This window comes from Micropterus salmoides, unplaced genomic scaffold, assembly GCF_014851395.1.
Source record: "Micropterus salmoides isolate LMB-PRFRI ecotype aquatic unplaced genomic scaffold, ASM1485139v1 Ms_hic_scaffold_2318, whole genome shotgun sequence".
NCBI lineage: Eukaryota > Metazoa > Chordata > Actinopteri > Centrarchiformes > Centrarchidae > Micropterus > Micropterus salmoides.
Window position 1 is genome coordinate 2170 of NW_024041505.1, and position 20678 is coordinate 22847.

Genomic DNA, 20678 nt, shown 5'->3' on the forward strand with positions numbered 1-20678 from the left:
TTGTCCCTTTAATGGACTAAGACATTGAAAAACGACTGGCATGGTCCTTTAGGTTCAAGTAGTGAGAATGTTTGTTTGATCCACAGACAAACACCTGGCAACTCTTGAGGTGTGCCACAGATCACTAATGTGTTTATTAAACTGCCCATTTTGTGCGAAACCATTTTAAAAGATGTGAATCTATTAAACTCAATTTGTCTCTCTCCAGTGTCCCTTCCTTTCCCGCAAAACCTAATGGAGGTGCAGCAACCGATTGTGGGGAACAGAGAGTGTAACTGTAACTATGGAGTGGGTGCGATCACAGACAATGTGATCTGTGCCGGGTTAACTGCTGGAGGAAAAGGCATCTGTCAGGTGAGCATTTTTACACCTGTATTTGTGTCAGATTTGACCATTTGCAAAGATTCCTTCTCCTAAATGTTTCTCTCCTTTAAGGGGGATGGAGGAGGTCCGCTGGTGAGCAAGCAGGGCGGTCGCTGGATCCAGGCGGGAATCGTGAGTTTTACCAGTAGTAAGGGCTGTGCCCAGCCTAATATCCCATCAGGCTACACCCGGGTGTCCCAGTATCAGTCCTGGATCAACAGCCAGATCACCAGCAACCAGCCAGGCTTCATCACCTTTACCTCCTCTGGGACCGACGGCGACCTCAGCATCAGCTGTCCTGGCCTGCCACCGTCAATACCCCAAGGTACATTTAGCCTTGGAAAGCTTAATATTAGATTTTTCTTCTTCTTCTTCTTCTTCCAGAATGTATGAATGGAGATGTGTTCATTTACTGTTCATCATGAAGTTCATGGCAGCACCATGGTTGTTTATAAAACGACAAAGTTATATATTTGTGGTCACTCTTCGTAAAGAGAAAAAACTTACTTCATGTGTAAAATCAGTGGAGGGGCCCTTTAACTTCTGCTTCATGTTTTTGTGACATTAAGACATCATCAGGGACTGGAGCAATAACAGTAGTAGTAGTATTAATAAAACTCATTAGTATTTTTAGTAATAAGATTAGTAGCAGTAGAATAACATATAGTCATTTCAGCCCATCCTCACTAGAAAAAACGTCCGTATAGGTTTATTATTTAAGCAGCTTTTTATGACTCATATTTATGTATATTGTTAAGCTGTGACCTTTAGTGATTCCTGTCCAGCTGTCATTTGGACATTTTAAACATGTTCTTGGACGTAAACTTTTAAAAATAGTTTCATTATTGTCAGTATTTACTGTAAACCCCGTATTGTTCACTCTGTGTCTTTATTGTCTCTCTCCTCAGTGTGTGGTCAGCCAACACTCAACACCAAGATTGTTGGAGGACAGGTGGCCTCTGCAGGCAGCTGGCCCTGGCAGGCCAGTCTGCAAACCTCTACAGGGTTCCACTTCTGTGGAGGAACCCTCATTAACAATCAATGGGTGATGACTGCTGCTCACTGCTTTGCAAGGTAACTAGTGAGGGTTGGGTTGCGACAAAAAACAACATGCCATGCAGTCCTGTAAACAGCCTGTCTAAGGCAGTTGGGTCGAGACCCTAGACCTTTGCAACTTGAATTTAACTGATATTATCATTCATCATCATTCAAGGTGAAAATCTGTGTTGTTTCAAGCTGTCATGACGAGTAGCAAGCAGACAATCCTTCATTTTTGAAGCGTCCCCAGCCAACAAGGTTGGGAAGAACTGTTCTAAGAGGCAGTGGAGAACACTGAGCCATCCTAGTATTGTAATCATAGGTGCGCGGGGGGGCTGAGCTGTATTTTGGGTATCTCTAAAATATTGACAGCATGCTTTATTCCCATTTTCTCTATCATCATGGATCCATGCGTAAAATCAGGAGCTTCAGACTTCATCCAGCCAGAGGGTACAATCACCGACCATCCACAGCGGGCTGGTCGCTCTATTATCTCCTGTCCCTGTCCGCTCCACTGCCCCACTCCCACGGGTTGTGTCGCTAGTACGACAGACACGCTGTGTGCGGTTTGTGATTGTTTCTCTGGCTGGATGAATATTAGGATTAGATCCATGCACTACTGCAGCTGGAGTTCTCCACAGCGCCACGCAACTTTCTAAATTTTTCCCTCTCACAGAGAAAAGAAAGATCAGGTCGCAAACATAGCTGTTGTGTGAAGCGTAGTTGTAGCAAAATGGCTACATATGATAACAACAACTATAATAATAATAATAATAATAAATATTATTAGTAGTATTAGAATACAAACATGCCTGATACTTTCACACTCAGCCCCAGGCCTAAATGCTTACAGCTGCTAATGATTCAGCAGTAAGAATGACGCGGGGGGAAAAAGAGAACCCCCACGAAAGCTATGGTATAGTTTATGGTATATGCTTTGAGAAAGGTTTATTAACACAATAACAAAACATTCAATGCAATCTAAATAAAGAAGAAATGTGCATCCTTCAAAAGAAAAAAACTTTAGCTAAAAAACAAGCTACTAATTACTTCACAATAGTTTATTGTATTTTTTCACCAGCCACCTGAATTTTGTTTCCTTTTACACCAATTGCTGCAGAAAATGTCTCCAGAAAGCTGGAAATAAGGTGTTTGATGCTCATAGTCTTCTGGTGGTGGACCCTTACATCCTTACAAATATTTCAGCATTGAATATGTCTTCAAAATAGCATTAAAATATTTTCTCGTACTGTTCTCATGAACCTAATATTGTGTATCGTCACACCCCTAACCTGCGCCCTTATGTCCCCACCACTTTTCATCACAGTGAGGCCCTTGTAGTTGAATGATTAGAAATTGGCTGCATATTTGAAACAAAAAGTCAACACTGATTATTATAGTTGAAGTAACTATGTACATAAGTGAAGTAAGTGAAGTAATTTATTTTTTAAGTTATTTTTACCCAAACTAAGATGTTTTCCTAAACCTAACCAAATCGTGACATTTCACAACGTTAACCACAAGTTCTATCCTAACCGACATTTGAAATTTATTCTTACTAACTTCTTTTGACATGTAAACTTGGAGATTTCTTTGCCTGGAATAAAACTGATAAGGTAGAATAAGGAAGAAATGAATCCTTAGTTTTCTGGAGGTCGCCACTGCAACATGTGCAAAGAACATGCAATGTACATATGTGCAGACTGTATGGAAAATTATAAGATTAAGGGAACAACTTCTCTAATTAGACATGGTGGTCTCTGCTAAAGAGATCTGGACAACAGTTCTGCTTCCAGTGACTTTGACTGTTTTGTTTGTCTTCTGATTACAGCACAGGCGTAACCACGAGCACTCTGACTGTGTCTCTGGGTCTTCAGAGTCTACAGGGATCAAACCCCAATAAAGTGACTCGGACAGTGTCACAGATCATCATGCATCCCAGCTATAACTCCAACACTAATGACAACGACATCTGCCTCCTGAAGCTCTCCTCACCGGTGGCTTTCACTTCCTACATCCAGCCCGTCTGCCTGGCAGCCCCAGGCAGCACCTACTACAAGGGGACTCTCTCCTGGGCCACCGGCTGGGGCAATGTTGGAACTGGAGGTGGGTCAGAAAGCACCTGGATTACATTTATTTTCAGAGACAGTATAACTACAATGGTGTCAACAACCTGAATTTTCCATGTAAAAATGTAGTTCCTCATTTACCCAGGGGAGCAACAAAACCTTCCTGTAACTAACTGGCTGTGTCCAACGAAGGTTAAAGTCAAGGGGCAGTAGGGATGTCATAATCTGTCTGTGACATTAACAAACACACAGTTTGATGGTGAGTGGAGTAGGACCAACATGGAGGACAGCTCTCCATGTGTCAACAGGAAGGTAGGAGGGGGTATGAGCCCATGCTGCTCTGCACTGATAACTGTGAGACTTTATTAGTACCAGCACAGTGCGTTCAGACACAAACTCCATTAAAAGTCTGTACAGCTGTTAGACTGACAGCTGATCCAGCTGTGATCAGCTGCCGCCGTCATCAGAAACAGACGTCTCTTGACGTCACGTGACGCTTCAGGGGAAAGGGTGTCTCATATCTCTAAAAACATATATCCTCGTTCCTTCTTTCCTGGCACGGTTTGTCATTGCCATATCCGTGCCGTGATCAAGAGCCGTTCTTCACATGTGCAAAAGGCGTCCTGTCGGTCAAAGAAGGTTAAATGTGCCTGTTCATAATTATTCGTGTGTTGTTGTCCGTTCTCTTGTCAGGGCATCAAATACTTACGCTTTATAGCGTTATTTGATGCAAAAGGTACCCTTCGGGATCCTTACGAGACGCCTCTGGGTTCATCTGAATGAAATACCCTTTCCAGGCTGGAAGCGCTAAGTAGGTAGGTAGCTAGCTAGCTATGATAGCACTTAACCCTAACCATCATGGTGTGTGCCTAAACCTAAGTCAGTGATTTTATGCATGTCGACCGGCTAACCTTACAGCTGTGCACAACAGCCGATGTGCTAGCAGCTAGGGTTAGCCTCCTTTGTGTTGCTCACATTGTGAGATTGTTGTCATTATTAAAAATTAAAGATGTACTGTTGAGTAAGGTTTTTAATATATAAAGTATAGATTTAGTTGGATCATTTTGAATAGGCAGATTTGCGGTAACCTTCTTTAACTGACAGATTTTGCGCATGTGAAGAACGGCTCTTGCTGGCAGCACGGATTCTTCACGGTTTTCTTGCTTCTCTTCATGCATCCCGGTGGGCGGGACTTAGGTGTAATTTATACTTCTGCATCAAATCAATGGCGTAGGTGACGGCATTGGTTACGCTACGCAAAGGCTACACTGTTGCCTGACATGCATCCATATCCGTTGAGTTGACGCGGACCGTAAGCACTGTCATTGGTCGGCTTGGTAGCATGGCAATGCCCCCATGCCAACCGGAAGTGCCCTTGCTTTGTAGTAACTTTTACTAGCGGCCAAAACGGCGGCTGTAACACAGTGGATCAATATATTTGAACGTTGCAAAATGACTCGTTTCACTATCAGAATCTATATGGTTGATGACATTTGAAAAGGGTATATGTATACAGTTTTACCCCCATTCAAGTTAGCGGATCGCAAAACCAGAAGTTAGCCTGCTCGGCTTGCAAAAGTCAACACAGTAGACGCTCTAGCGCTACTGCCAAGTAGCGTTTGTTGATGTAATTGCAGAATCGATACACCAATGCACAAGTATAAATGCCTGGTTATGTGCGTAGCCTATGGCTTAGCTACGCATGTAGACCCTACGCAGGAGTATAAATCAAGCATATAACGCAAGGAAAAGACACAAGTAAGGAAAATGTGGATGCAATTAAGAGACATAGGAGGCAGCCAGAGAGTCCACCATGAAGTATAAGTGAGGCATGAGGAGACCATCCGAGCTGATTGGGGACAAGTGTCATCCAACTCTGGCTCTTCTGGGTCAAGGAGCACCATCCAGTGGATGCATCTGAACAGGTTTCATATCCTTGGACAGAGGAGGGTGAGGAGGGGGGCAGAAAGCACATGATACCTGTGGACTGAGGGCTGGCTGGCGTGTTCCGGAAACAGACACGGCCTTCAAGTCCATAATGTACCCCATCTGGCTGGTTGAGCAAAGCCTGATGACTCTCTGCCTCTCCTTCTTTTGCTCTTTAATCTTAGCTCTTTAGATGTTTTTTAGAAGAAAAATGGAAGCAGATTTTTCCAGTCTAACCCCAATTTATAGACAGGATGAGACCATGGTGGTGGCCAGTCACGCAGGTGGGCATGAAAAAACCTCTTTCAGCATTGGTTGTGTGCGCGAGGGATAACGATCAACTAGCGATTGCCTTAGAGGGCAAAGCCTGTACGATATATTAAGTGTCCATTCTGTGTGAAACCATTTGAAATCACATTTCACCACTTGTGTTGTTTACTAAACTGAATTTGTGTCTCTTCAGTGTCCCTTCCATCCCCAGGAAACCTCATGGAGGTGCAGCTGCCGATTGTGGGGAACAGACAGTGTAGCTGTACCTATGGACTGAGCATCATCACCAGCAACAAGATGTGCGCTGGGTTCAGTGCTGGAGGGATGGACACCTGTCAGGTGATCATTTTTACACCTGTGTTTGTGTCCAATTTCACATTTTGCAAAGAATCCTTCTCTAAGATGTTTCTTTCCTTAAAGGGAGATTCAGGAGGTCCGCTGGTGAGCAAGCAGGGTGGTCGCTGGATCCAGGGGGGAATCGTGAGTTTTACCAGTAGTCTGGGTTGTGCCCTGCCTAATTTCCAGTCAGGCTACACCCGAGTGTCCCAGTATCAGTCCTGGATCAACAGCCAGATCACCAGCTTCCAGCCAGGCTACTACACCTACAAGTCCACTGGGACTGACGGTGACCTCAGCGTCACCTGTACACCACCAAAAAACACACCCTAATGTAAGTGCCAGCCCTATCCAGATGATTTGATTTTTTATTTAGAAACCTCTTAGAGAGATTTAAAATGTTTTTCTTTATCATGACCAAAATGCACGACCATGTGCGTGAATGCAAGTTCACTGATGGGGGTCTGTTCTGTGTGAGTATTAGTCACATTGTATCTAGCCACGTCACTCAGGGCGTAATATATCTTGCTCTGTGTGCCTTGCTCTTTTCTCTTTACTCGTACTACAACATCACACACACACACACACACTTGCATCCACACACCTGAATCCAACATCATGTAGTCTAACCTTCAGCTGTGCTCCACGCCAGATAGGTAAAGGGTATCTCCCATTGTGGTCTGCCACACATATCTTGCGTTCCTTTGAACCGTAGGTTGTGCTCCTTTGGAGCATAGGTTGTGCACGTCTCCAGAAATTAAAGCTACTCGTCCGCAAGATGCAGTTCAGCAAATGAACGTGGGGGCAGTATGTCAATCTGACAGGCAGGTCAACAGCAATGTCCTGTTCCACACACCAGCCCAGGTGGTGGCAGTAATGGAGTTGGTTTGCCAACCACCATTAAATGCAAAAGAAGAAGGTCAGCAGTAGACAAAGGAGATTTATGGCGGGATGTTTAGAATACAACTCCTGGAGCTAGTCCGCAATTACTGACATCATTATGATAACATCCTCAAGTGTTGCAATGTTTGGTTTGTTTACCATGTTCAAATTCGGACGATGTCAAGTAAGACAATCCGGTGTTGGCAAGAGATGATCCGGCCTTGATCTCCCCCTAGTGGATTCACGTTTAATCCTCCAGGTACACGCAGAGTACACATGCGCTTCTCCTGGACTCAAACTTGGATTACCTCTGTTTAACAGAACCGTGGCTTCACAGTAACATTCCAACTAATATGATTGACATTGCTGGGCATCAGTGCTTTAGAAAGGACAGAAATACAGGCAAGGGGGGAGGAGTACTAATATACATCAAGGACGAATTTAAATATCACTTAATTGAACTGAACACTCCCCTGGAATGTCTAGCCGTAAATGTAACCCTATCGCCTACTATGAATTTTAATATTGCTGTCTTCTATAATCCACCTTCTCATAATGTTACATTTTATGATGAATTAAATGTTATAGTTAAACAACTGGACTCTTACAGAGAGACAATATGGTATGGAGACTACAATATCAGCTGGTCTGACAAAAACTGTAAACAGAAACTCAAAGCACTTATAACAAAATTCAGCTATCGACAAATGATTGAAGGACCCACAAGGATAACAAGGCAGACTAAGACCCTCATTGACTTGACATTTACTACATTTACAGACCAGAACAAGGACTTATAATTTGATTACTGGACTCTCGGACCACAAAATGACTTTGACTGTTAGGAAACTGACAAAGAAGCGCCTGCAGTACTTTGGTAAACCTGATCATGAAAAAACACAATTCATTATTCCTAAAAGCAAAATTGTGCAATTTGAAAGGGAATTTAAAAACATAAACTGGGAACAAAATATGACATTAGATGATGTAGAGGAGTGTTGTGTGTAATTCCATGACCACAGCTATTACAAGTCTGAATTTACAAAGCAAATAAAATCTAAACAAAAAGAATCCATGGTGCTCTGGATAAATAATGAAAATACGAAAACTCATGAAAAAGCGAGATTTATCTTTGAAAACATCTCTAAGAGCTAAACTTAATACTGATCTCCTGATTTACAGAAGTTTAAGGAATAAAGTTGTATTTGAGCTGTGGAAAGCAAAAGCCACATATTAAACTCAACTAACTGACAGTGCTAAAGGCAAGAATAATTCACTTTGGAAGCATTTAAAAAATCTGACTAACAACTCAAATAAACACAAAAAGATTGCAGAACTTAACATCAATGGCAGTAGTATAACTGATAGTGCCACTATGGCTGATGAATTCAATTCATATTTTGTACAATCAGTTGAAGAATTATCAAAAGATTTCCAGTCCGTCGATTCTCTCAATCATTCATTGAGAGTCACTTCAATAGATTCCTTTTATATTAAAGAGGTGCCGGATACAAAAGTTGCAGAAATAATCAATAAACTTTCAAATTCCAAATCTAATGACATTTTTAGGATGAATATACTGCACTGCTCAGGTGCCAGTTGTCAGGTCTATGCGGATGATGCAGTTCTTTATGAACCTGCTAAGTCACCTGAGCAGGCTGCTGCTGTACTGTCCACCAGTATGTCTGACATCCAACAGTGGCTCATCCAAAATCAGTTACTTCTAAATCTCTCAAAAACAGTCTCCATGTGCTTTTACATTAAAAAACTTGATTTAAAAGAAAGATTTAATATTAATTTACAAAATAAAGACATTCATCCAGTTACAGAATTTAAATATCTAGGATTAGTTTTAGATCCTCAAGAAGAAAATCTCAAAAACAATACAAAGTAATCTCACCTGTTTCAAACTAATCAGAAGCTACATACCAAACCAGGCAGCCGTGCTGTACATGCATGCTATGATTTTTTTTATATATCATACTGCATGACAGCATGGGCACAATGAATTCATTTATGAACTGTGTTATGACTGGCCTACACCAGTCATAACACAGTTCATAAATGAATTCAATTCAAATAAACCGCCCCATCGGAAGAGTCTGAGGACTATAAAATACGAAGTATCACAAGCTGCCCCTCAGTTCCTCTTGAGGCCTGCCAAGATGTAACTGACTTCAAGTTGTTGTTTAATTTATCTAACAGGTGAAGACAAGTTTTGGTCCTAGACCCGAGATGTAATCAACTCTTCTATACTCTGTTACTTCTGTTACATTTGATCATTTGGCCTTTTTCCATAAGCGCATAAGATGACTTCTGCTGACTTTCGCCGACTTGATAGTCAGATGTGAGATACAGGTGACTACAGGGGCATGGTTTAAAACACTGCCTTCAAGTCTGACACATTATTCCTCCCGTAGAGTGTATGAGCTTACTGTGAGCATAGAATAATGATTGATCTTGCAGCAACTGCCTTTGCAAATGCCACAAGTCACGTTACGTTATTACCAGCATGCATCACATTAACCTATTTTCTTGCTTTAAATTTTTAAACATTTAAGGCCTTTCTGGAAATATACTTATTCACTTTAATTAGAACACAAAAGGAGGTATTGTTCATATAGCACATTTTGAGAAACGAAGCAATAAAAAGTTAAGTTCCATTTCAAAAAAAATTGTACTTGAACACATCTGTCCTGTTTGTTTGTTCAGGGTGATCTGGCGGTGAGCAGAGCGGCTCTTGGTTCCAGACGGCAGTGTTGTTAGTTGGAAACAACACCACCTTCCTGGCTCAGACACCAACACCACCAGCAACAACAGCACCAGCACTGCTGCCGGCAACATACCAACTACCAGCGGGGGCGCTCCTGCTCACTCCCTCTTCTTCTTCTTCCATCTCCACATCTTCTCTGTGTGAGAACTTCTGGATGGAAATATCTTTCTCTCTATAATGAAGGGTGTAAAATTAATAAATGAATGACAATGAATTGTTTCACCAGCAATGAACAAATGTAGGTATATGTAGCCTGGCATACGAGCGTGTCAAGATTTTTGAAGGATGTTATGCAAAGACAAAATGATGATTTGTCATTTACATAAAACTTCCCCCTCAAATAACTGAAAACAGGATGGTGTTTAACATTGCAGGTAGAATTAAACTAATGCTGTCAATGGAACAGTCGTTAACAAATGGATTAAAAAACTTTAAGGAGCATATTTTAGAGGTCAGAGGATCACATGCCCATCATCTGCTTATTGGAGCTAGTGTACCTTAATGTACAATGATATCTAAAGTGAACAAGCAGCATTTGCTCTAAAAATACTTCAACTCTACTTTACATTTATAATAATTTAGTTTGAAAGGTTAATGTCAATATTAAGTCTTGTCGAGTTTTGCCATGGTAACAAATGTCCTGTAGATGTGAAAGTGCTGAAATATTAACCCCTTTGATTTATTTTTTTTAATCACAATAACCTGGTTTTTAATTAAGGGAAATCCTTTCTGTCGGCTTTGAGTACATGTATGAACTCAACTCATGCAGTCTAATCTAAATGTCCTGCAGTAAATCCTCCTTCATGATGGTTATAATCTGTTTGTGTTGAAACTGTTTTAGAGATGTATTGATTCAACTGTATGGTCATTCTGGAGGCTGAAGTTGTTTGTTTTTGTTTCCACACTTGTGTATCAAAATAAAAAATTTAACAAATCAAGATACACTCACTTATTTTCTACAGTTTCTGAAGTGAATATGGTGCTAAACACACACACACTCATCAAAAAACGGAACACATAGATAAAATGTCCACATTTGCAAATCAGTATGTGAATTCATGTCTAGAATATTTTATATATTACGTCACTAACTAGAACTGCTTGAATCTGTAGCTACGAGTCTCAAATGCAGTGTTTTCACTCATTTATGACTCACAAAGTTCTGCACGCTCTCTGTTCTAATGCATGTATTACCCCACTTTATTAGTGGGACATTCAGTAATTATTTCATTATAATTTGAAGCACTTATAACTATTATATTATTTATACATATCAATCATAGTCAACCTGTGATACTATATTTGACATGACTCGGGTGTGTTCACAACATAACTGAGCAACCACCACATACTTTCCAGGACATTTTCTCTCACTATCCAGGTGTTCCCCTTCGAGGGAACTCGAACTGCGTCGGTTACGACACTATGGGAACGCCTCTAGGCGAAGCAGGTCTGAACGTGAATGAAATCACTCCAATCCTATTGGCCTGTTGCTAGAACGGTAAGGTGTGACGGAATAACCGGAGGAGTATAAAGCACACCTGTACACACTCATCATTAGCTTTTTTTATTCAGCAGGCGCTCTGTATGTTGTTTGAAGAAAGCTCCAGTCCTACAAGCAGTGTGTCTTACCTGAAGAAGAAGTCTACCAGCATGTCCGGCAACCAGATGTACAGAAGGTGTGTTTTTTCTTGCCCTCGGTACATCACGGATGGAGATTCTCATGAGATGTGTCTCTCATGTTTGGGGATGGAGCACGCACGGGCAGCTCTCGAGGGGGCTGCCTGCGCCCGTTGCGAAGCCCTTTCCGTGCGGGTACTGAGGTACAGCATGGCTCTCTTTTCCGAGGATGGCCGGATGTGTTTTCCCTGTGGTGCGGGCCCTGCGGCCGCTGAGGCGGCCCGGCGGCTTCACTCATGGGTTCACAGCGTGATCTGTCGGAGGATTTCGGGACGGCTGAGGCTTTTTCCCGACCTTCATCCGCTGGCTCCGACGCTTCCTTTCCTCGTTCGGGAGCCCGTTCTCGGCTTCTCCCGCTCGCGGTTTGGATCCGGAGGCGCTGCAGCAATCCGACTCCGAGGAGGCGGACGTGCTCAGCGCAGTCGACGATGACTTCCGGGTGTCGGGGCGGCGTCATCTGGCCGCGCCCGACTATGACGTGCTGCTGGAGGTGGTGACTAGAGCCGTGGCTAAGCTCAACATCAACTGGCCACGGGAGGAGCAGACACCACAGGCTAGTGGTAGCTTGATGAAAGGTTTCTTAAGCACCACACGCCACCTCCACGCCGGTCTCTGCCATTCTTTCCTGATTTACATGATGAACTGAGTAAATCATGGGGCAGACCCTTCTCTACATGGCTTTCCACACCCCGATCACTGAACTACAGTAATGTGATGGGGGTTAGGGACCGTGGTTATGGGAGGATGCCTCGGGTGGAGGATGAGCTTGCGAGCTATCTCTCCCCTCGACTTGCGTCCTCCCTGGAGAAGCCGGCGTTACCATCCAAACCATGTCGCACCACATCCACGCTTGTGGGGAAGGCGTACATGCCAGCGGGCCAGGCAGGTGCGAGCTTGCACACCACGGTGCTTCAAGCCTACCAAGCCAACCTGCTACAGGAGATGGTTCAGAGGGGGGGTCCCTCCGAGGAAGATCTGGCGGAGCTTCGCAGAACCACGAAGCGTTAGACGCAGTGCGAAGCGTTCCGCCAGTACCTCCGTCGCCGGTCTGGACCCAAGGCAGCTGAGGCTGCCAGGCGTAGGTCCCTTCCCTCTACGAGCTCCTACGGAGAGGAGGGAAGCAGAGTGTCGCTTCTCGGGGGCCCCCCGAGGAGCTGGGGCAGCGAGACGGCGCTCTCACCCTCAGCCGTCTGAGAGACGCGATCTGAGGACCGTCATCCAGTCCCGACGGAGCTCAGGGAAGACCGGTGTAGGGGAGTCTTTCTCCCCTCCCGCACCCCCCCCACCCCCCGGAGGCCGACCGAGGTCCCCTCCGCCGTGGCAACAGGTGATGTTATCCCGCCGTTTACACGTTCAGGACGCACCTGCCACCATCGAGTCCGCACCGTACTGCCTGCCCCGAGGGTCTGCAGACGGACGGCATCCCGACTCACTCACCGTGGATCTTCGGCGGCTCCCCCCTGCCGTTCTGGGGCTTCAGGGGTCCACCAGAAGATCACACGAGACACCGACCACCAGCCCCGAGGGGCTGGTTCCGTTGGCAGACTTTGCAGACGCTTGGCGGAGCCTGACGAACATTTCTCCGCGGGTCCTGCGCACTGCCATAGATGGGTATCGACTACAGTTCAAAGCCCGCCCTCCAAATTCAACAGAAGAGAGGGGGTGGTTTGGACTGTGGTCCGCCCGGAGCAAGGTCCGGTGTTGGGACAGGAAGTTTGTACTCTGCTGAGGAAAGGGGCCGTGGAACGTGTCTCCCCCCCAGACAGAGACTTCATAGTCCCCAAGAAGGACGGAGGGCTGCGTGCCCTATTTTGGATCTGCGGGTTCTAACCGGTCTCTGAGGAGATTCAGGTTAAAGATGCTCATCATCCCCGCCACCGTGACGCACATCCAATCTGAGGATTGGTTCGTCACGATAGATCTAAAGGACGCCTATTTCTAGGTCTCCATCCGTCCTTCTCACAGGAAGTTCCTGAGGTTTGCCTTCGGGGGTGTGGCTTACCAGTATCGGGTTCTTCCATTCGGCCTGGCACTTCCCCTAGCACATTCACCAAGTGTATGGATGCAGCACTGGCCCCGCTGAGGCTCCGGGGCATCCGGATTTCAACTTCATCGACGACTGGCTCATCCTAGCCCAGTCTCGAGAGTTGGCGGTTCGGCATCGAGATGTCGTTCTGGCTCGTCTGCGGCGTTTAGGGCTGAGGCTCAACGCAAAGAAGAGCATGCTGGCGCCCACCCAACGGGCTACGTTCCTAGGGGTTGCATGGGATTCGACAACGATGCAGGCACAATTGTCTCCGGCACGTGTCGACACCATATTGGCTGCCGTGAAAGGGGTGAAGTTAGGCCACGCCATCACTATGAAACACTTTCAACGAGTGTTGGGTCTCCTGGCGGCTGCGTCCAGCGTAATACCATCTGGACTGCTGCACATGAGACCCCTGCAGTGGTGGCTAAGGAACAAGGGTTTTTCCCCGAGGGGAATCCTCTCCGTCTGGTTTGGGTTACGCGCAAGTGTCTTCGTTCCCTATCAGTTTGGAAGGAAACTTGGTTCCTGTCCCAGGGGCCCGTGCTGGGAGGGTCTTGTCGCCGGCTGGTTATTTCGACAGACGCCTCCCTCACGGGCTGGGGCGCGGTCATGGACGGCCGCTTTGCAAGGGGATCCTGGCAGGTGCATCGATCCGAGTGGCATATCAACTGTCTCGAGATGTTGGCGGTGTTCCAGGCTCTAAGGAGTTTCCTGCCCGATCTCCAAGGCCACCACGTCCTGGTTCGTTCTGAGGAGAACAACACAGCGGTGGTGGCCTATCTGAATCACCAGGGCGGTCTGCGCTCGCGCCCTCTGGACAGACTGGCGCGTCAGATCCTCCTGTGGTCCCAGCAGAGGTTACTATCGCTCAGGGCGATGTATTCCTGGGGACACAGAATCAGGGAGCAGACCTGCTGTTGAGGCAGGGGCTGAGGCCCGGGGAATGGAGACTTCACCCCGAAGTGGTGGAGCTCTTGTGCGAAGAGTTCGGCCCCATAGACGTGGATCTGTTTGCGTCTCAAGAGACTACGCACTGCCCGCTATGGTTTCTCTCGTTCCTCCAGCCCCGTTGGGTCTGGACGCCATGGTACATTCGTGGCCGAGGCTACGTCTGTACGCTTTTCCCCCAGTCGCTCTGCTCCCGGGGTTCTGGAGCGGGTCCGCCAGGACAATGTCGGCCTACTGCTCGTAGCCCCGTTCTGGCCAACCCGGGTGTGGTTCTCGGACATCATGTCGCTCCTGGACGGCCCGCCGTGGCGGGTCCCTCTGAGGAGAGACCTGCTGTCCCAGGCGCAGGGCCGGGTTCTTCACCCTTGCCCCGCCATATGGCGACTGTGGGTCTGGCCCCTGAGGGGGCACAGTACCTAGAGGCGGGTCTAACAGCCGGAGCAGTCGAGACCCTCCTGAGCTCCAGGGCCCCGTCCACACGGAGGATGTACGGCCTGAAGTGGAGTGTTTTCTCCACTTGGTGTAGGGAGCGGTCGGTGGACCCTGTTACCTGCCCGGTGGTTCAGGTACTTGAGTTCCTCCAGGACCGGTTCTCTGCTGGTCTTTCCCCTTCCACCCTCAAGGTGTACGTGGCAGCTATTTCATCTTTCCACACCCCTCTGAGGGAGGGGTTCTTGGGGAACTTCCCTTGGTTGTACTTTTCCTCCGTGGTGCCCGGAGGATGAGACCTGCGACTCGGTCCAAGGTTCCCACTTGGGATCTGGCAGTGGTTCTTGGGGCGTTGGCTGAGGCCCCCTTCAAACCCCTGGAGTCAGCTGAGGCTAAGCACTTGACCCTCAAGATGGCCTTTCTCCTTGCTATCACCTCTCTAAGGAGGGTGGGGGAGCTCCAAGTGCTTTCGGTTTCCCCGCAAAGCCTGGAGTTTGCCCCGGGGAATATTAGGGCTATCCTGCACCCTCATTCAGGATACATCCCTAAAGTGCCTTCTTGTGCGGCAGGGTCCACAGTGCTGCAGGCATTTCATCCTCCACCTCATGTGACGGCGGAGGACGGGAGACTTCATCTGCTCTGCCCTGTCAGAGCACTGAGTATTTACACTCTGAGGTCCTCCCGTTGGAGGAAGGCTGACCAGCTGCTAGTGTGTTTTGGGTCTCCCAGGGCTGGGCTCCCTGCATCCAAACATACTATTAGCAACTGGATTGTTCAGACTATTTCCCTGGCCTATCAGGTGCGCGGTTTGCCTTCACCTGTGGCTGTGAGGGCTCATTCTACCAGAGGCAAGGCGGCCTCTCGAGCCCTCCTTTCCGGGGCCTCTTGCAGGATGTTGTTTAGCGGCTGGCTGTGCCACTCCGCACACATTCATTCGGTTTTACAGTCTTGACCTTCCTTCGGCACCTGGCACTCGTGCGCTCTCCTCTTAGTAGTGCCACTTTATTGCACACAGGGGCAGGCGGGGTTTTCGGCACGGTTTAGTGGGTATCTCGTTCCCATAGTGTCGTAACCGACGCAGTTCGAGTTCCCTCGAAGGGGAACGTCTCGGGTTACGTATGTAACCCTGGTTCCCCGAGAAGGGGAACGAGAGACTGCGTCGGCCCGCCGCACCTCTCTCCCCGCCTGAAGCGCCTGCTTCATAGTTTAAGCTAATGATGAGTGTGTACAGGTGTGCTTTATACTCCTCCGGTTATTCCGTCACACCTTACCGTTCTAGCAACAGGCCAATAGGATTGGAGTGATTTCATTCACGTTCAGACCTGCTTCGCCTAGAGGCGTTCCCATAGTGTCGTAACCGACGCAGTCTCTCGTTCCCCTTCTCGGGGAACCAGGGTTACATACGTAACCCGAGACGTTTTCCATGACTGAAAAACTGATAATCTATTTTCAAGGTTTTCCAGGACGCATGGGAACCCTGATGATTTTATTGTATACAGCCTCTACAGTAGGCTAAAGTCCATCTGTGGATGGATGGCCAGCTCACACTGTGTGGTACCACAGACTGTAGATACTAGATACTCAGTCTGAAAGCGAAAAAGAAAAAGCATGATTGTTAAACATTTTGTCAGAGAGAGTGAGACGCGCCTGATGTGTGGATTCTCATGAGCTGCCAGCAAAAAGCCTGGATGATATGGCAGGTGGCAGGACTCTGGCTTGACTTTCCCAGATATTAGACGTAAATTCAGCTACTTTGTCATTTTCAGACTTTAATTGATGGAATTATCATCGTCATAAAAATCCAAGATCCGTGACCCTGTACACAGGACAAGCGGTTGACGATGAGTGAGTGAGTAAACTGGGTCCAGCATTAGACAGACCAACCAGATGGAACCGCATCATCGCAGTACTAATACAAGTTGGCTATAACCACTGTGGGGTTTCTGGCAGCCGGCTGTTACACTCAACAATATGTAGCCGAGTGTTTACCTTTCTATCTAACGCCCCTTTGTTTAGAATAAAATAATTCTGTTAAACTTGCTGCTTTTTCTTTTGTTTGTGAACCAGCTACAGTAACATTTGTAAAGCTAACAGTACACATACATTTGTGTCAGACCATGTTATCATTATTTCAGCCGTTGTACAGCAGCAGAGCAAGCAGCAGTGACTGCCAATGTGACACTCTGCACTTCCTGTTGTATGTACTGAAGTGTATTTACTATTTATGGATGAGCTTTGACCTCTAGTGGCACATTTTGGTAATTAAAGCTTTTCATAGTCACAGTGATTTCTAGGGGGATATTAAAAACTGCAAACTTAGGTGTAAGTAGAAAATGATTTGCAGTCTGTCAGCTGAGAGAAGACAGGGTTAAAGGTGTGTCACTTATTAATGTTTGTGTTTGAATGAGTTTAGTTATAAATGTTACAGATGATCGCAAATTTCCACCCATGTACATATCTTAAGTCAAAATAGCACGAGACATAACTAAAAATACAATCCTGTCCGCCTGTCATTTGGGTAATTTTAGACATGTTTTGGGTCGTAACGGTTTGGCTTATAGTTTCAATATTGTCAACCCCGTATTACTCATTCTGTCTTTAAAATCTCTCTCCTCAGTGTGTGGTCAGCCTGTGCTCAATGACAAGATTGTTGGAGGACAGGTGGCCTCTGCAGGTCTGCAAAAACTGGGTCCCACTTCTGTGGAGGATCCCCCGTTAACAATCAATGGGTGCTGACTGCTGCTCACTGCTTCTACAGGTAAGCATTGAGGGCAAGGTGCGAACTACGGGGGAGCCAGGGGGAGCTTAGCTCCCCTTAACAAGACATCAGCTCCCTAAAAGCATGATTTGTGATATTTTGGGGGGTCTCAAAAATATTGACAGTATGCTTAATTGCCATTAATTCCTATATTTCTTTATCAACATGGATCCAATGCGTAAAATCAGGAGCGTCAGACTTCACCCAGCCAGAGGAAACGATCAGTGACCATCAACAGCGGGGAGCTGGGGCTCTCCACAGTGTCTCGCAACTTTTATAAATTCTTCACTCTCACAGAAAAAAGAAAGGTCAGGTCGCAAACACAGCCGCAGCTGTAGTGTGAAGTGTAATTGTAGCAAAATGGCAACATATCATAATAATAATAATTAGGCCTATTATTATTATAATAATAATAAGACAAACATGCCTGATACAGCAACAGGCCTACATGCTTGAAGCTATTAATGATTCATCAGTAAGAATCCCGGGGTGCATAGTAGGAAGAAAAAGACATATTTCCCATGCCATATTTTGCACAACAGTGAAATTGTATTGAGCAATAAACATATTTAAAGTTCCATATATGTCTCTCACTCTGTTTACCAATTTAAAACATCACATTCCACATTCCTCTATTTACAGGAGGGCCTAGCCAAGCTCACAAAATGTTACCTCTTATGACAATGGCTACAAAAAAGTACAACACAATTAAAACAAAAGTACAGAGTGAAAATGAATTACAAAGAACATTTGACTTTGATTGTAACTGGTGTTGTGACGTACCAAAAGCTCATTTATAAGTGAGCTGTCTGTAAAGTGCAATACTAGGTAATGTTGTTTACAAGAAACACAATCCTCCCCAGCGTCACTGTCACCTGCCGTGCCTAACGTGTTTGGCACACACTTGATGCCGTAGATCACACATGTACAGCGCATATGTACAGCCTGTCACACAACTCTGGATGCAGGAGGAGGGACTGCGTCGGTGATGCCGTGGTAACGCACAAACCCCCAGCAAGCTTAACCAGTGGCACGAGTGGACTCGCCCCTTCAAACAGGTCATTTTGATAAACAGAAAGAAAAACAAAACAACCACAGCCTCCCTTCTCCAGAAAGCATCTGTGTAAACACTATTTTTATTTCCTGACTGTCCTCATTCCATAGGTTATTAAAATGTACACCCTGCCCATCAGAAACATGTGCTGTATGTTAAAGTAATATTGTGAGCCAGGTTCAGGTGTGAAGAGGTTTCGGAGACTGATGAAGACTTAACATTGCGTGCCAGCATACAACATGAAATGCCAACCCCAAATCTCAAGTACAACTTTTGGTCTGGTTTATGTTTTTATGTCTTCCACTAGTGCCTGTAGGTTTTCCCTCTTAGCTAATCTTTCGATGGCCTTAACCTAGAAAAACAAATCTGTCTAGAAACACCTTTGTGATGTTTAGATTATAAAACGTCACATTGAAATCTATTACTAGGGTTGCCACCTTCAATACAGAAAAATTAGGGACGCCTGCCGCAGCGGGGGCAACCCCCTCGGGGGCCTGGCAACCACAGAAACGATGGTGTGCCAGTGGTGGTCTAACAACTAGGGCTGGGCAACGCATTAATTAATTAACGCCGACAATTATTTTATCGCACGTTAACGCTCAGTTTACCAATTTAAAACGTCACATTCCACATTCCTCTATTTACAGGAGGGCCTAGCCAAGCTCACAAAATGTTACCTCTTATGACAATGGCTACAAAAAAGTACAACACAATTGAAACAAAAGTACAGAGTGAAAATGAATTACAAAGAACATTTGACTTTGATTGTAACTGGTGTTGTGACGTACCAAAAGCTCATTTATAAGTAAGTGAGACTGTGTTGTTTATAATGCATTGTGAGTCTATATGAATGTAGGTAGAAGGCTGGTGACAGTTTACTATATTTATTTTCCACTGGAACTGTAACATAACTGTAGGACTGTCTGCCTGACTAAGCATTTAGTCCACTGTTTAGGGTCTGCATTACATAGCTGCAGAATTATCACGCACACTTGTATTGCAGCTGGTTAACGTTAAGTAAGTCTGTGAATTATATTATGTATGCAGGGAGACTACAGTACCAGTTTTCAAGGAATGACTCTGCTTCCGTCTGGAGAGGATTCAGACAGGTTTACCCCTTCCGCGCACTGAGAATTTTAGTCTACACCCACACACAGTGTGGGCCTCTCCTACGTCCGCACCTTGTATACATACAACGGTGAGACCCAGCCTTCGGCTCCCAAATACCTTTTCTACAGCACTGAGAACCAAGGTCCAGTGAGGCCTTCAACTTAGAGGGCTGCGCCTATACTCCGGGTCTACAGTACGTAACCCCTGTTCAATTTCGTATAGGCTTCGCCCTCTAAGGCTATCGCTATTGGGTTAGAGACGAAGCAGGATGAGTCAACACCTCACAGGCCCATACGGTACCACCAAGCACAACTCACCTGCCCAAGTAAGTCGGGAAACTTACCTGACCAGGAAGTAGCGGGATTAGAACCCCTTATTCCTGAAGCTCTGCCCATAGGGCAGCGTTCTGAGCCAAGGAGGAGAGCACAGCCTCCACAATCCCGGCGAACGGTGGGGGGGGGACTGCAGCCTGTGATCCCAGCGGATCACATCACGGATCCCATCCACATCGTGAGAGACCCTCACACACAGTCAGAGGGGTCTGTTGGGTGTCCTCCCAAGTGTAGCGGGAGGGACCACAGGTAGTGTAGTCGCCCTTGTGGGTCCCCTGCCATACCGCATCCCCGGTGGGGGGAGGGAGGCAGAGGCTGACACAGTCGCCAGGGCACGAGGTGAGGCAGCCACACCTGTGAGCCTGTAACCATGCCGCTCCCCTGACAAGGAGGGGGGCAAACTGCAGCCTGGGATCCCAGCGGATTAGGCTGCGCTGCTCGCCCGGCAAGGGAAGGGGCGGGGGAGGCGTACAAGTGGGCTCAGGCCAGCCACCTGACCATGTCAGGGAGGGGGGCAAGGGGAGAGAGGATGTGCAGCTTTGCAGCAAGCTTAGCCGTTTGGCTAACACACAGCTGGCTCACACAATGTAGGGAAGTGAGAACAGCAACTTTCTTCATAATCTGAAGAGCAGCCGTGAACACATGAAATGCCAACCCCAAATCTCAAGTACAACTTTTGGT

General features: G+C 46.3%; 1 protein-coding gene across 1 annotated transcript; it reads left to right on the forward strand.

Annotated features, from left to right (window-relative positions):
- The first annotated feature begins 212 nt into the window (after positions 1-212).
- On the forward strand, positions 213-10585 carry LOC119918627 (tryptase-like). Its single transcript, XM_038739381.1, has 7 exons — positions 213-354; positions 436-688; positions 1272-1437; positions 3233-3507; positions 5860-6005; positions 6087-6336; positions 9597-10585. Exons 1-6 carry the CDS (start codon positions 235-237, stop codon positions 6333-6335), a joined length of 1209 nt encoding a protein of 402 aa, XP_038595309.1. The 5' UTR covers positions 213-234; the 3' UTR covers position 6336; positions 9597-10585.
- Positions 10586-20678: the final 10093 nt, after the last annotated feature.